The sequence below is a fragment of the Pristis pectinata genome, chromosome 7, assembly GCF_009764475.1.
Source record: "Pristis pectinata isolate sPriPec2 chromosome 7, sPriPec2.1.pri, whole genome shotgun sequence".
NCBI lineage: Eukaryota > Metazoa > Chordata > Chondrichthyes > Rhinopristiformes > Pristidae > Pristis > Pristis pectinata.
The window spans coordinates 49,687,734-49,705,588 of record NC_067411.1 but is presented as its reverse complement, the minus strand read 5'-3'; the positions used below and the strand labels follow the sequence as shown (position 1 = coordinate 49,705,588).

The window sequence follows — 17,855 nt, the reverse complement described above, 5'->3', positions numbered from 1 at the left end:
CATATGTCTCATCCCTAAATAGCCTTGCATGTGTGGAAGGGAATTTGAGTTGACCTGGACTTGATGGGAACTTGCACATGGTTTGTCCTGTATATGCAAACATCTGAACATCCACAGCACTCTAAGGTAGACTTACAACTTACAGAGCGCAGAAATTCATCTCAGTCCTAATGATCAAGCCATTATCCTGATATGATGCTCTCCACTTCTAGACTCTCCAGCTTAGAGAAACAACTACTCAGCACTTACTATGGCCAATTCAGAATTTTATATATTTTATTGGTGTGATCCCTCATTCTTCTAAATGTTGGGGAACATTCCTTGCAACCTCTCCTCATAGTACAGCCCACTCACCTCAGCAATTAATATGGTAGATCTTTGTTGCACTGTCTCCAAGGCAAGTAAATACTGAAATAAGGTGGCCATAACTGGACAGCATTTCAGGCGTGGCTAAGCAAATCCTGACAACTATAGCAACACATTCTTTACACTCCAATCTCTTTGTAACAAAGACCAACATGCAATTTGTCTTTCTAAACTGCTTGTTGTACTTGCATATTAACTTTGCGACACATGTGTGAGGACTTTGTGAACACCAATATTTAACCAAATCTTCCTGAATCCCAATATTTAATTGTTCATCATTTAAAATATATTCTGCTTCTCTATTATTTCAACTAACATGATTAACCTCTCATTTCCCCACATTATATTTTATTTTCAACCTTCTTGCCCATTTACCTTGTTTATATCCCTTTTCAATCTCCTTGCATCATCCTCACAGCTTACTTTTCAACCTAGAATTGTATTGGCATCAGTTAATCTCTTAAAATAATGAGTCAGGGTCTTTCAAAGAGCTCCATCAATGATTCTAGCATTGTCCTCCCAACAGTCAGCAGGAATTAGAGGAAAAGATATGTATACAAATCACAGAAAGGTATAAGAGCAATAGGGTTATAGTGGTAGGGTTTTACAACTTTCCCATTATTGACTGGGATTGTTTTAGTGCAAAGGGCTTAAATGGGGCTTGACTTTGTTTGGTGCATCTAAGAGAGATTTTTGAGACAATATGTAGAGTCCTACTAGAAACAGGGCAGTACTCAACCTTATCTCAGGAAATGAAGCTGGGTGGAAGTGTCAGTTAGGGAACATTTTTTGGAAACAGTGACCATAATTCTGTGAGTTTCAAGGTAGTTATGGAAAGGGATAAAGTTTGTCCTCAAGTTCTGGTCCTAAATTGGGGGAAGGCTTTTTTCAGTTGTGTAAAAGAGAAGCTGGCAAAAGCAGACTGGGAGCAGATGCTTATGGGTAAAATGAAATCTGACAAGTGGGAGTCTTTTAAAAGAGAATCAGTAGGAGTTCAGGGCCAACATGTTCCTGTAAAATGAAAGGCAAAGATGGTATGATGAGGGAAACCTGGATGACAAACAGCATTGAAGGTTTGATCAGGCAAAAAAAGGAAGCATGTGACAGGTATAGGCAATTGGAATTGTGAGTCTTTAGAGAAATATGGAGGGTATAGGAGAGAACTTAAGAAAGAAATTAGGAGGGCAAAGAAGGGCCATGAAATATCCTTGGCAAGTAAAATTAAAGAGAATCCTAAGACCTATAAACATATCAGAAGCAAGAGGATAGCCAGGGAAAAAGTGGAATCTCTTAAGGACCAAAGGGGTAATTTATGTGTGAAGCCAGGGGATGTGGTTAAGGTACTTCTCATCTGTATTCACCAAGGAGAAGGACATCGAAGATCGTGAGTTCAGAGAGGGGGAATTGATGGTTTGGAGCATGTCAGTATTAAGGAGGTGGTATTAGATGTCATGCAATGCATTAGGGTTGATAAATCCCCAGGACCGGATGAGGTCTATCCCATGATGTCAGGGGAAGCAAGGGGGGTAGATAGCTGGGCCCTGACAGAGATTTTTGCATCTTCATTAGACAGCTGAAGTACCAGAAGACTGGATGATAGCTAATGTTGTTCCTCTATTTAAGAAGGGTAGCAGGAATAAGCCAGGCTGATGAATCGTAAGTCAGTGGTAGGGAAATTATTGCAGAAAATTCTAAGGGTTAGGATATATGTACATTTGTAAAGGCAGGAACTAATCAGGACTGATTGAGGTTTTTAAGGAGGTAACTAAGATGACTGTTGATTGATTATGACATTCTCTATATGGACTTGCATAGTAGGCTGGTCAGCTGGCTAACTGAATCCAAAATTGGCTTGGTGAAAGAAAGCAGAGGATGGCGTTGGAAGCTTGTTTTCCTGATTGGAAGTCTGTGAATAGTGGTGTACCACAGGGATCGGTGCTGGGATCCTTGTTTGTGATATATATTAACAAGCTGGATGTAAAATTAAGTATGGCCAGTAAATTTGCTGATGACAGAAAAGTTGATTCTGTTGTGGAAAGCAAGGAAGGTTGTTCGAAGGCCGCAGCAGGATATAGATTGGATGGAAAGTGGGGCAGAGTTTTGGCAGATGGAATTTAATCCCGACAAGTGCAGATGCATTTTGGGAAGTCAAACTGCAGTTGGACATATACAGTAAATGGTAGGGTGCTAAGGAATGTTGATAACCAGAAGACCTAAGGGTTTCTAGTCCACAGTTCCCTGAAAGTGGCAACACAGGGGGATAAGGCGTTGAAGAAAGCATATGACCTTTATAGGTCAAGGCATAGAATATAACAGTTGAGACATTTTGCAATTTTACAAAACACCAGTTAGACCACGCTTGGATTACTGTGTGCAGTTCTGATTGCCACACCATAGGAAGGATCTAGTCGTGCCGCAGAGTGCAGAGGAGATTTACCAGAATGTTTCCTGGATTGGAGGGCTTGAGTTATAAAGAGAGATTGGCTAAGCTGGGTCTGTTTTCCCTGGACGGAAGGAGGCTGAGAGATGACATGATAGAGGTGTATAAAATTATGGGAGGCATACAGTAGATAGCCAGATTCTGTTTCCCATGGTAGGGGTGTCTAAAACTAGAGGGCACAGGTTTAAGGTGAGAGAGAGGAGGTTTAAAGGGAATCTGAGAGGTAAATGTTTCACACAAAGAGTAGCTGGTATCTGCAATGAGCTGTTAGAGGAGGTGGTGGAGGCAGGAACAGTAACAACATTTAAGAGGCAGCTGGATAGGTACTTGAATGAGTAAGGCATAGAGGATATAGAATTAATGTGGGATTAGTATGGATAGGCATGATAGTCAGCATAGACATGATTGGCCAAAGGACTAGTTTCTATGCTGTACAACTCTATAATTCTTTCTAAATGTTAGCAAATACTTAAAGTGAAGGGATTGTCTTATGAGGAAGGATTCTAATTGGGTCCATATCCTCTGGAGTTTAGAAGGATGAGAGGTAATTTAACTTAAACTAGATTTTCAGGATGCTTTACAGGGTAGATGTTCTGCGGATGCTTCTCTGATGTGGGAGTCCAGAACTGGAGAACAGCATGTCAGGATAATGTGTCACCCTTCTAAAAAAAAGTGAGGAGAATTTGTTTTATCTCAGAGGGCTGTGAATGTGTGGAATTCTCTACCAGGGCAGTTGATGCTGAGGCATTCAAGACTCAGATAGGTAGACTTTTAGATGTCAGAAAAATCCAAGGGCATTGGACAAGAAAGTGGATCAGCCTTGATCGTTTTGAATGGCAGACAGCCTCGAGGGGCTGAGTGGCCTCCTCCCTCTCCTTCTGTTTCTGATATTCTTATGAATGCCTGGACTAGTCATAGAGTCATACAGTAAGGTAACAGGCCCTTCGTTCCACTGAGTCCATGTTGACCATCAAGCTCCTATTTACCCTAATTCCAGTTTATTCTCCCACAGATCCTTCCATTCACTGAACACTGGGACAATTTACAGTGGCCAATTATCCTCCATGTCTCTGTATCTCTGCGATGTGGGAGGAAACCAGAGCACCTGGAAGAAATCCATGCAGTTACAGGGGCAACGTGCAGATGGCACGGGAGTTCAGGATTGAACCAGGTCACTGGAGCTGTGAGGTGGCAGCTTTACAGTTAGTGTTGTGCCACAGGCATGATTGGGCTTACAGTTTGATATCACGGTCCTTTGGAAGGTCAGGACAAGTTGAGAAGCTGTTAAAAATGTAAACGAATCCTGACTTTATGAACAGGGGCATAGAGTACAACATCCTGAAAGTTATGCTGCCCTCTTTGAACATTGGTTCCATCCAACTTTGAGCACCATACTTCATGATGGATGTCAAGGTCTAAAAAGGGTGCAGGGATTTGTTATACTTGTACCAGGGATGGGCTACCCGAGGAGACTGGAGTAACTGGAGTTGCTCTCCGTGGAACAGAGAAAAGGGAGATAGAGGTTTTGATAAAGTAAATAAGAAAAACACTTCCTGGGGCCATAACCAAAGGACACAGATTTAAGGTGATTAGCAAAGATGACTTAAAGAAAAGAGTTCACACATTGAATTTCTATAATCTAGAATGCAATGCCTGAAGTGGAGATGGAAACAGATAAATGTTTGAAGGGATATGATAATTGAGCCAGGAAGTGGGACTCATTGAAAGCTCAAAGAGCCAGCACAAGGACAATGAGCTAATTAGCTTTTTTTCTCCTCTTATGATTCCATGGTTTCAGAACAATTATTCTGCAATTCCATGTTATCTTCTGCTTGAAAGTACAGAAAGATTGACATAAAAAACCTCAATCCATTTTAAAATTTTTAATTTGTGAGAAACTCTAGTCTGAGATGTCAGCTGAGGCGTTTGTGCTCTATAAAATAAAATTTTCAGCTGCGTCAAAATCAGCAAGTTTCAAAGACAGGAAGTATTTCAAATGGAGAAAGAAATCAGGGTAACAGGCAGATGCTGATTACTGGTGCCGTTGCCATTTATATAGAAGCGCGCCGTTAAACGCATCACCAATTTCCATCCACCGATCTTGGGTAGCGAGAGGGGATTAAAAAATAAATTTCGAAGGATCCTCATTGCATTAGTGTTACTGTACGGTCTTCTCAAAAAGCACATTTTCAACAAGTCAGTTAAGCTTTGATTCTCCCTTTCAAGTAATTCCGTAATCATTTGTCGGTAATCAGATTTCACCGTCTCTCTCGTCACAGTGAACCTACTGTACAGTGACTTACTGCTATTATCCTGATAGTTCAAAAACTGACACAACATACATTTTATCAAAGTACCTTTTTCCAGTGGGGTGGTTATGGTCGCTGGTATCAACAGCACAATCGGTCAGATGGAGGGTGGGTTTGCCACTAACAGGTGAGGGTTGGCTTTATTCTCGTGGCGATTTCACGCAGCCATAAACTACAATATATTCTGGAGCTTTATTTTGATGAGTTTCATTACGTTTGAGAATTTACTCTGCTCTACTCGCCCATTGCTGTATTTGTGATATATAAAGACAGCAGCAGTTAACGGGCAAGCGTTTCTATGGCTACGGTTTATGTATTATACGTCTCTTCCTTACATCACAGTTTTACTGCTCGCCAAATGCATATTTTTCTTTACATTGGCCAAATTGATTCAACGATAACCTTTGGGATTATACTTACATTTTATAGACACTGATAGTATCCTTTTTAAATTTTCAAATCAATGCAACGTTTGTAGTTAACGGATTATGGATTTTTACCTTCAACCCAACACAGATTAAAACAAAAGTGAGCTCCATGTTGCGTTCAAACAACTCACACGGCCAAATTTAACGCGCGTTGTACAGCCGAACAATCTTTTGTAACAGTAGCAAATTGAAAGAATATTTTGCCAGCAGGAACTCCAGTTCATGTGTACATTGTTGGCTTGGAGCTATTTTCATTCTTCAGTCAATAATACAAGGCAATTCCAAAATCATTATCCTAATTTTAGCTCTAGCTCTACCGGGAGAGAGCGGCGGATCCTATGAGAATATTCTGGGACTGAACATCAGCTGCTTTATTATTTCTGCTCCCCGGTATTTGCACTGTTTACATACCCACAGGTGCAGAGCTCACAAATGCACTTCCTCTTCATGTTGTGGGTTGCAGTCTGTGAACGCCGACTCCGTGCGCGCTGTGTTGGTTATAAATCCGTGCAGGTATCTAAGGAACCCGCCCGAGTAATTGAGAATACCTCGCCCTGACGGCACATTACTTCAGCATGTCACATGGTGAACACTATCCTTTATCCGAGATTAAAATTCAGCAGTTCCACCAGCAGAAACAGAAAACGATCGTTAAAATGTGCAGTAGCAATTTAACTTTTGAGAAGCAGTCTACACGTTCAATTTGTACGTTAAAAATAAATATAAAATAAGCAGAAGATATTGCAATCAAAACCTTAAAAAGTCACAGTCTTTGAAATTGAGCTCTGCAAATATAGGTCACGAATATTATGTAGATGGGCCTGGCACTCCTGCATATTTTAAAGGAAGCATTAGTCTTCTTTTAAACTGTTCTGATGAAGGGCCTTGACCGGAAACGCAGACTGTTTATTTCCCTCCATAGATGCTGCCTGACCTGCTGAGTTCCTCCAACATTTTGTGTGTGTTGCTCCAGATTCCAGCATCTGTAGAATCTCATGTTTCCTCTTAAACTGTTGAGGCTTCTTTGTTGGGTAAGAATCTGGACTATTCAATGAGGTATTGGTACTGTTTCTCCTCACAGATGCTGCCTGACTTGATGACCATTTCCAGCATTTTCCATTTTTATTTCACATGTGCAATGCCTGCAATATTTCACTTTGGGTGCATAGGTTTACACAATGTATACTGCACAGAAACAGGCCACTCAACTCACCCAGTCCATGGTGGCATTTATGCTCCACTCAAGCCTCATCTAAATCTCTCGGTGTAGTCCTCCATTCCCTTCTCCCTCATGTCTAGTCTTCCTCTTAAATGCATCGATATCATTCACCTCAGCCACTCCCTGTGGGAGTCAGCACCACATTCTCTCCACTTTTTGGGTAAAATTTCAGGTGAACACCCCATCAAATTTTTCGGTGACTGCCTTCTATTTCTAGCATCTGGTTATGACCCTCTCCACAAGTGGAAACATTCCCTCAGCATCCACTCTATCAAGGCATCTCATAATTTTAGAGACCTTTGAGGTGACCCTTCAGACTTCTGGTGGGGGCTTGGAGGGAAAGGAGAGGGACCCAGTCTGTTTATTTCCTTACATGGAAACCCTCGCATATCTGGCACCATCCTCATGAATCTTCTCTGCGCACTCTCCAGTGCCACTATATGTAGAACTGCACATGTGGTCTAACCAAGGTTTGGTGCAAGTTTAACAGAACTTCCCTGCTTTTCAATTCTGTTCCTCTGCAGATAAATCCTTGTGCTTGGCTTGTGTACCTTATGGTCTTGCTAATCTGAGGCACAACCATTAGTGATCAGTGTATTCACCTGGACTCGCACCTTCCAAGTAATGTGACTTCCCACCAAAGTATATTTGTGTTATAACTTCATTTGCCTATTATTTGCTATTTTTCCTGCAGGTTTATTCATGATCACTTGCAATTTGTTGCAATCCTCCTCACTATTGACTATCCCTGCCCCCACCACCCCATCCCTCCTTTAAATTTTATTTCAGCAAATTTAGAAACTTGGTTAAAAAAAAGGCGTGTCTTGAGGTTGATTGTGAAAGTGAAAAATGTGATCCTCAGAACACCAGCCAAAATTTTCATTACATCTATTAAAGTAGGTGAGTTTATCAAAGAGTGTGAGCAGTCTACATTTGGTGAAACAGCCTGGGAGAGCTGCATCAGATAAGGGTACCAAGACCCATTGCTGGAACATGAGAGAAGTCAGAGGTGAGGGCTTTAAAGGGACCAGCCAAGAAAATTTGTTTTCTTATAATATGCCAGATAGAAAGCATGGCACTCTTAGCTCAGGAGTATCCATCTCCAGGGATACTGCACTTAGGCTACTACAAGAGAAGTAAAGGTCATCCAGCATAAAGTCTTTCTTAGCTTTAATGGAAGCTCAAGAATTGCACTGCACGTTCTGGGCTTCACCTTGGAGAAAGAAAACTCTTTTCTTAGTAAGTTCCTTGGGAGTGAGGAAGACCTAGAAACGAATCTACACCTTCGTTGTCAACAGGGATTTTCAAGGAGCCATTAAGCTTCTATGATGTAGTTTACATCCGAAGTTCTCTAACCAATTGGAATTAACCAAGAGCATTGTAGGCTGCCTATTTGACCAACAGTATCTTTTCTCTGATTTTGCTGAAGCCACTGTGGTGGGAGCAACAGTTAATGAACCTTTTTAAAGTGAGCTGTGGGTTAAACCTCAGGAGGGAGATGGATTTAAGTCAACTATTGTTAGAAATTAAAAATACAACAATAATTGTATTCAGAATGTTGATCTTCAGTGTAGTTTAACAGAAACTTCAGCCCTGCATTACCTCTGTGCAATTTCTATAAAATATAGTTGATAATTCTGTGGATCAGGAATTTGCAGTAACCAAAAATGATGAAAATATCAGAAAACTGGCAGCAATCTCTAGAGTACAGAAAAGCAGCTAAACACAGAAATGTGGATGTTACTGTCTATGATTCCCTGCTCTTGTACAGAATGCACAATGGAATCATCTCCAAGCACTGCCTGCAGGAATCAGTGACAAGAACTTGAAGTATTTATAAACTTTTCATTGGGAGGTGGTGTAAACACATTTTTAATGGCACACTAGTAATAACAACATAGAAACATAGAAAACCTACAGCACAATTCAGGCCCTTCAGCCCACAAAGCTGTGCTGAACATGTCCCTACCTTAGACATTACTAGGCTTACCCATAGCCCTCTATTTTTCTAAGATCCACGTACCTATCCAAAAGTCTCTTAAAAGACCCTATCATATCCACCTCCACCACCATTGCCAGCAGCCCAATAACTGCTAAGCAACATCACCAGGCTCAAGAAATTAATTTCAGATGTGAATTGTAATTCTCTAAATATTTCAAAATTCCGCATCAGCTTAAAAAACCCTTGAAATCTTGATATTATTATTTCTACCTTAATCTCATACACTTTAAAAATGTTTGAAATATTGTGTCTTTTACTTCCTGGCTTGGCATGTGCGAGAATCCTTCAATGTGATTAGGTGCTCAATCTGTTTCATTCCATCTCTTTTGCTGGATGTCAGAGATCCTCTAGAGTTGCTTGACAGCATATAACATTGGAAAAGAGGATCTCCACGCCACAGATCAATGGTTATTTGTCAGGTTTCTTTGATATCAGCGATGAATACCATCATTTTATGGGTTCAGCAAAATCCATACCACTACTTATAACAAGAACTGTTTGCCATTGAGACACAGTGGGGAAAAATAACTGCTCAACTATCTCACTTTTCTAATCTCTTGATGCAAGGAGTTAAAATGGCCTTCCTCCAACTGCTGATTCCTCATCTGGCATAAGCTGCAATTTCAGTCTCCTTTGAATACAGTCCTTGCTATGGCAAAACTGTGCAGAAGTCAGGCTAAGTAATTGCATAAAGATCTTGAAAATGGAGCTTAATGTTGGAAAATATGAAATTGTCCATTTTGGCAGGGAAAGTGAAAAAGCAGGTCATCTAAACTCTCCACATCAGAAGTACTGTGCACAGTATTGGTCTACTAATTTAAGGATGTCAAAATTTTGGAAGCAGTGCAGAGGGTTTATTAGACTTGTATTTGGAATGGGCAAGTTGTCTAATGAGAAAAAGTTGGACAGTCCTGTGCTGGAGTTTTGGGAGGGAACTTAAATATAACATGAGTTGACACAGTGAATGTGGAGAAGATGGGAGAATTTAGAACTATAGGTCAGTGAAAAAAAGTGAGTTGTCCAATTAAAACAGATGGGGTGAAAATGTTCTCTCTCAGAGGATTGAGTGTCTTTGGTCTCTTCCTCAAAGTAGGGTGGAACCAGAGTCTTTGAATATTTTATGGCACAGGCTTGATAAGAATTCTTGATAAGAATGGGGTGAAAGGACTGAAAGTAACACAGATTTGAGGTTACTGTCAGATCAGCAATTTTCGTACTAAATGATAGAACAAGCTTGAGAGGCCAAGTGCCCTACTCCTGCTCCCAATTCACATAGTCATCTATAACTTCCCACACATATGGAAATCCTAACCGTAGAGCTGCTAGCCACTGTTTTCCCCAACTGCACTACTACATTAGACTCCTCCTTGCTGCAATTCACATACCACCACATCAGACACAATCTCACTGGCTCTCCACTGCTTTGGAGCACCTGAACAACCCAAAAACATACTTCAGACTTCTGTTTATTGATTACTGCTTGGCATTCAACACCATCATTCCCTCAGTTCTAATCACTGAGCTTCAAAATCTGGGCCTCTGTACCTCCCTCTGCAATTGGATTCTTTATTGGCAGACCAGAGTCAGTGCAGATTGGTAATAACATCTCCTTCTCGCTGACAATCAACACAGGTGCATCTCAAGGATGCATGCTTATCCCACTGCTCTGCTTTCTACACTCATGACTGCGTGGCTAAGCACAGCTCAAATGCCATCTATAAATTTGCGGATGACACCACTGTTGTTGGTTGAATCTCAGATAGTGATGAGGCAGCGTACAGGAGTGAGATAAATCGGCTGGTTGAGTAGTGTCACAACAACCACCACCTCACACTCAACGTCAGCAAGACCAAGGAATTGATTGTGGACTTCAGGAAAGGAAAGTCGGGAGAACACGCACCAGTCCTCAGTGAGGACTCAGCAGTGAAAAGGGCAGGCAGCTTCAAGTTCCTTGTCATCAACATCTTGGGCGTCAACATCTCGTAGGATCTATCCTGGGCCCAACACATTGATGCAATCACAAACAAGGCATGCCAGCAGCTCTACTTCATTAGGAGTTTGAGGAGATTTGGTATGTCACCAAAGACCCTTGCAAATTTCTACAGGTGTACAGTGGAGAGCATTCTGACTGATTGCATCACAGCCTGGTATGGAGGCTCTAATGCATGGGATTGTAAGAGGCTGCAGAGGGTTGAAGACTCAGCCAGTTCCATCACAGGCATAACCGTCCCCACCATCGAGGGCATCTTCAAGAGGCAGTGCCTCAAGATGGCAGCATCCATCACCAAGGACCCTCACCATCTGGGACATGCCTTCTTGTTACTACCATCGGGGAGGTGGTATAGGAGCCTGAAGATCCACACACAATGATTCAGAAACAGCTTCTTCCCTTCCATCTGATTTCTGAACAGTCCATGAACACTACCTCGTTATTTTTTTTGCACTATTTTGTTTTGCAATTTATAGTAATTTTGTCTTTGCACTGTACTGCTGCTGCAAAAAACAGATTTCATGTCATACGTGTCACAAGTCAGTGATGATAAATATGACTCATAGAATATAGTGGCAATATGCAAATTCCCTGCAGATACACTGGAGAATCTACCATAAATTCATTAATAACATTTTCTTCAATAGGAGAGGAAGAACTGCAATACAGGCATTTTATCAAGTCATCATCTTAAAAAAATGTTTTAAGAAACAATTAAATATACTGAATGTGTGTTAATTTTCTGACATCCACACAGTTAAAAATTGATCATAGACACATTCAAGCTTCAGTCTTTGAGAGCCTGTTTAAATCCATACTGACCAAAACCATGTACAGTATCTACCAGCACTTGATGGTTCAAGCACTCATCTAAATGCTTTAAGTGCTGTGAGAGTACCTACCTCCATCACCCCATTGGGCAGTGTATTCTGGATTCCAACTATAGCTGTGGGTGAAAAACTTCCTCAGATCCCCTCAATTTTTTTAGCCTAATCTCATGCCCTCTAGTTTCAGGTACCTTTGCTGTGGGGGAAAGATTTTCTACTATCTACCCTATGCCCCTCAGTTTCATATACAGTGGCATGGAAAAGTCTGGGCACCCCGGTCAATATTTCTGTTATTGTGAATAGCTGAGTAAAAGATGACCTGATTTCCAAAAGGCATAGTTAAAATATTAAAGAAATGTGCCATCTTTAAGCAAGATTACTTTTTTATTTCCATCTTTTACAGTTTTAAAATAACAAAAAAGGAAAAGGGCCTGAAGCAAAAGTTTGGGCACCCTGCATGGTCAGTACTTAGTAACACACCCTTTGGCAAGTATCACAGCTTGTAAACGCTTTCTGTAGCCAGATAAGAGTCTTTCAATTCTTGTTTGAGAGATTTTTGCCCATTCTTCCTTGCAAATGGCTTCTAGTTCTGAGAGATTCTTGGGCTGCCTTGCATGCACTGCTCGAGGTCTATCCACAGATTTTCGATAATGTTTAGGTCAGGGGACTGAGGGCCATGGCAAAACCTTCAGCTTGTGCCTCTTGAGGTAGTCCATTGTGGATGTTGAGGTGTGTTTAGGATAGTTATCCTGTTGTAGAAGCCATCCTCTTTTCATCTTCAGCTTTTTTTTTTAAACAGATGGTGTGATGTTTGCTTCCAGAATTTGCCGGTATTTAAGTGAATTTATTTTTCCCTCTACCAGTGAAATGTTCCCCGGGCTACTGGCTGCAACACAAGCCCAAAGCATGATGGATCCACCCCCAGGCTTAACAGTTAGAGGTGTTCTTTTCATGAAATTCTGCACCCTTTTTTCTCCAAACATACCTTTGCTCATTGCGGCCAAGAAGTTCTATTTTAACTTCATCAGTCCACAGGACTTGTTTCCAAAATGCATCAGGCTTGTTTAGATGTTCCTTTGCAAACTTCTGACGCTGAAGCTTGTGGTGAGGACACAGGAAAGTTTGGAGAAAAAAGGGTGCAGAACTTCATGAAAAGAACACCTCTCCAACTGTTAAGCACGGGGGTGGATTGATCATGCTTTGGGGCTTGTGTTGCAGCCAGTGGCACGGGGAACATTTCACTGGTAGAGGGAAGAATGAATTCAATTAAATACCAGTAAATTCTGGAAGCAAACATCACACCGTCTGTAAAAAAGCTGAAGATGAAAAGAGGATGGCTTCCACAACAGGATAGCGATCCTAACCACACCTCAAAATCCATAATGGACTACCTCAAGAGGCACAAGCTGAAGGTTTTGCCATGGCCCTCAGTCCCCTGACCTAAACATCATCGAAAATCTGTGAATGGACCTCAAAAGAGAAGTGCATGCAAGATGGCCCAAGAATCTCACAGAACTCGAAGGCTTTGGCAAGGAAGAATGGGTGAAAATCCCCCAAACAAGAATTGAAAGACTCTTAGCTGGCTGCAGAAAGCATTTACAAGCTGTGATACTTGCCAAAGGGGGTGTTACCAAGTACTGACCATGCAGGGTGCCCAAACTTTTGCTTTGGGCACTTTTCCTTTTGTGTTATCTTGAAACTGTAAAAGATGGAAATAAAAAAATAATCTTGCTTAAAATATTAAAGGAATGTGTCATCTTTAACTTTATGCCTTTTGGAAATCAGGTCATCTTTTACTCGCTTAGCTATTCACAGTAACAGAAATTTTAACCAGGGGTGCCCAAACTTTTGTATGCCACTGTACATCTACGAAGACCCCCTTCAGTCTTTTCCTGGTTTATCCCCACTTCCCTTCTTGAATAAAAATACACTTTTTCTGATCTCAACTGCAAGACCAGCAAGAATTCAGGACTCCATTACCTCCCATAGCAGCTGGGATACATCTCATTATACCCTGTATCCTTCTTTGGGTCCACTAAGAAAAATAATTTTCAAAAGGCAACCTCCTTCTCAAGTGGGAATATAAATGAGAAGTATTCATTTAAGAACTCACCAATGTCCTTTGGCACCTAATTCATGTGTCATTTAAGTTTGCAGTGGCTCCATAAACAGTGTCCTCTACTAATAAGCAAAAGGCAATATGGTCCTGGTACCTTTGGCTACCTTGTATACTTCTTTGATTATTTTTTTTCATGCAAGAACTCTTTCCAGGATATCTGTTCTTTGTTTTCTGTAGGATTTGCAGAGATTACTTAAAGTGGCAGGCAATCTGGCCCCACAAACCTGCTCTGACATTCAGTAAGATTGTGACCGAGCTGACTTTAGTCTCAACTCTACCTTCCCACTGTTCCCCTCAAATCTCAATTCCCCTGCAGTTCTAAAATCTTCACCTTCAATGAGTTCAATGACTCTGCCTCCACTGGCGTTTTGTTTTAGGGGTAGAGAACTGCAAAGGATGCACAACCGAGGGAAGATATTCCAATAGCTCTCCATCTTAAATGGATGATCCCATGTTCTGAAATAAGCTCCCTATCACTACATTTCCCCATGGAGAAATATTGAAACATTCTCTCAGCATCAAACCTGTCAAAACCCTTCAACCTTGTTTCAGTAACATCCTCTGAACTTTAAAGAATACTGGCCTAACCTATTCAATTTTTTTTAAAAAAGTATTGTGATAGTCTTAAAGCTCTAGTCAGTAGAACTATATTATTTTAATTTCATTCCAGACACTCAGTGGAGGATGAAAGATTGAAAAGTGGCAATGTACTGGGTTTGATTCACTGGAACTGCAATTTTACAGAGAAAACGGGAAATAAATCATCCAGGATACATTAGTTTATACAAACACAAAAGAAACTCACATTTACTTCAATTGCAAATGCTTTATTTAATTGTAAACTTTTAGTACAAAGGTCAACAGTCTTCTGGCCTGGATTTGAGCAGTCAGTCCTTATTAAAATGTTATTAATTGTCCCACTCCATTATCCAAGGGAGTATCAACGCTGACAGAGGAGATTTCGGATTGGGCAAGACATACCCTTTGAGATGCTTCATCTGAAAATTAGACCAAGAATTAAAATAAATACACACAGGAACAAAAAGTTACTTTTCAGAAGGCTTTGTTTAAAAAGTACCATTTGGATGCATCCAAGTACATCAATTGCACTGTTAGACTAAATTAATGAACAGTGTTGCAACTTAATTAATAACGTCACTAATCCTTGCACAACCTGCATCACCATATTAAAGTGAATCATCTATAGGTGATCTGTAGCATAAAGTTTAAGTTTCCTTATGGGTCTAGCTGTGTCATAGATTAATGTTGACAGAGCCACTCCACTGTGCATTAGAATGGGTTCTCCAGAGGAAAGACAATAACGACCGTGCTTATTTAGGAGGTTGATACTTTAGAAGTACCCTCGACATTTCTGCTGTAAGGAACAATTGCTACAGATAAAATAAAATGCATTAGGGACAGTAGTGTTTGCAATTTATGTCTGTGCAGTAAAATTGGTCATATATAGTTCCTGCCAATGATATCAAAAGGTATTCTTGGTTCAAAATTCTCTTTGTATGCTTACTCCAAGGTAGTCAAAAATCTAGAATTCTTATTTTTTCAGCCTTAGTGGATTTAATATTCAAATTTTAATTCCCCCCATGGAAAACACCTCAAGTACATAGTTAGGCATGGTTCAGTTGAATAAACAAGAATCTCAAGACTGGAAGGAAAGCTGAGAGGTAAACAGTGTACAGAAACAATGCCCTTCAAATTAGAAATGCACAAAGACAGTATGCAGAAAGGAGCCTATTCCAATATTATGGAGAGGGTGATGAATTAAGATATATTAACTGCTTTTGATGGTGATGTGAGACAAAGAAAATGGAATGGTTTACAAAAGCCAGAATTTAGAAGAAGGCAGAAGCCCAGAACCAAAGGGCACAGACTTAGAAGGAATCTGTAGGATGGTCAATTCAACAAGAAGTTAGAACTTCAAAAATGAATCCCTTGGAAGCCAACAGAAGTATCAATGGAAAATGAAGGTGGATTCTGGATGAGCCATAATTTTATGCACAATAGCACTGGAGGCAGGACAGGTGGGTTTTGGAAAAGCAAAGTTTAGAAATGGCAAAGACATGAAGGAGAGTTTCCACGGCATGGGGTTGAAACAGAGTTGCAAGACTACTTTGTTGATGGACGAACTGCAAGTTTTATAGATACACCTACTGAAATATCACACCATTCAATTTGGGGATTTTGTGCTAAGAGCAGTTCTGGTGTTCTTTTAAGAAAGCCAAAATGTAATTAATGATTCAGCATCTGCAATGGAGAATTTCACAATTCCAACCATGAAGTTTCTCTTCATCTCAGTCTTGTGCCCAACATCATTCAAAGATATCTGACTAGAAGAAAACTTCAAAAGCATTTAATCAGTTACATAATTCAATGAACTCATCTAACCTCTAAAGAATATAAGCAAATTTTGCACAACCACTTCTCACAGAACAAATTTCTCTTCCCAAAAATTCATCTGGTAAACCTCCTCTACATTGTCTCCAGGACCAATATTCCACTTGAATTAAATGCATAATACTAAAATGCACAGGTCAATGCACAAGACATAAATACACAGGTCCCATTTTTTGGTACTGGGCCACCCAGATTTCTCTGAACATTTAATAGTTTTATACTATTTAAATCATATTCTGCTTTTCTACTCTTCTTACACCAATGGACTATTTAAATCATATTCTGCTTTTCTACTCTTCTTACACCAATGGACTATCCCCAATTCCACCAAAATTGAAATCTACCTGCTATCTTTTGGCTCTGAGTATACATCACTTTGTAGTCTGCAATTATATTGTCAAACTTGGATCTATTTTTACTCATTCCTTCATTCAACTCATTTAATATAGGCAGCAGTGATGTAGCAGGTAGTACTGCTGTTTCACAGCTCCAGTGACCTGGGTGTAGGTAGGCAGTGAGAGAGAGCGAGAGACGTCGCAGGGAAATCAGTAGGGCAATGGGACAGATGGGCTTGTTCTGAAGGGCCTCCATGAACTCAATAGGCCCAATGGACTACATTGTATAGAAAATAAATAGATGAAAGACTTGCTGATCACCTAGGCACAGATATTACATATCAATCTGAAAATGAACCATTGATTTCTATTCTCTTTTTCAACCATTAACCAGTCCTCCACTATGCCACGACATGAACCTTCATTTTGTGCAGCAGCCTGAGTAACTGAAGCCCATAGAATAAAAAGGTGTAGTAGCAGCATGGATAGACAGTTGATTAGGTGAAATGGCAGAGTAGTTGTGAACACTGGTTATCCCCTCTGAAGTGGCAGGGCTGCTCCCCACAGTTCAGTACCAGGACCGTAGCTTTTTCTTAGACCTGCATACAGTGCACAATTTTCAAAAGATCCAGGCAACACAAAATACAGAAGCTTGATTAACTGCAAGGAATAGTAGATTTCAAGTGGATGTAGAGGTTCAAGAAATGGACAGACTAAAATCTTAGGCTAATCTAGTAAAACTAATAAAATGCCTAAACTGTAGATATATCTATTGGCAGATGGGTCAAGAATCAGAGAAGACAGGAAGGGAATTGACAAAAGAACCAAAAACCTAATGTTTCCGCAGTACTGCATCCTGGGTGCTCAGAGATACCTTGCCATTACTCAAGTGCTTTAGTCTCTGACCAATGCGCAAGTCCAGACTACTGTCTAATCCAAGGAATGTGGCTATTTCCTGGATCAAACTGTTCAGGTAAATTTCTTTTCCAATACATCAAAATATCTGCAACTCAGAATCTGGCTCAACATTGGTTGCTGGGGATTTTCCTGACCTCATCCAACTATCCCAAGTTGTAACTGCAGCACACTTACATCACTTGCTGTTATCCAAATAAAATCTAAATTTTATATACTCAGTTTTTAAACCAATTAATTGATGTGTATTTTTTTAAAATAGTCTACCTTCTAGTCCAAATTTACTGAACTACAAGTTAAATATCTGTTAAAATATGAATGCTAAACTGAGATCTACTTACTCATCCACCAATACAAGGTGACCAAATCTCAAATATTCACAAAACTAAAATATACTCCATTTAACATTTGCTGTGTGCAATTACTGTCATAGGATTAAGGCATGCTATCAAAAGGAAATGCATAAAGCTGGTTAGTTACAGGTAGTAAAGGG

The 17,855-nt window shown here is 40.3% G+C and overlaps 2 protein-coding genes across 2 annotated transcripts in view; both read right to left on the bottom strand.

Moving 5' to 3' along the window:
- LOC127572584 (stabilizer of axonemal microtubules 2-like) overlaps positions 1-5,992 on the bottom strand; it is a 51,887-nt gene extending 45,895 nt beyond the window's left edge. Inside the window, exon 1 of the mRNA XM_052020002.1 lies at positions 5,955-5,992. Within this exon, the coding sequence (XP_051875962.1) occupies positions 5,955-5,992 (38 nt within the window). The remainder of the gene's footprint in view (positions 1-5,954) is intronic.
- An 8,518-nt stretch (positions 5,993-14,510) lies between these two features.
- Positions 14,511-17,855, bottom strand: part of haus6 (HAUS augmin-like complex, subunit 6) — a 54,396-nt gene continuing 51,051 nt past the window's right edge. Inside the window, exon 17 of the mRNA XM_052019956.1 lies at positions 14,511-14,698. Within this exon, the coding sequence (XP_051875916.1) occupies positions 14,598-14,698 (101 nt within the window). The 3' untranslated portion in view covers positions 14,511-14,597. The remainder of the gene's footprint in view (positions 14,699-17,855) is intronic.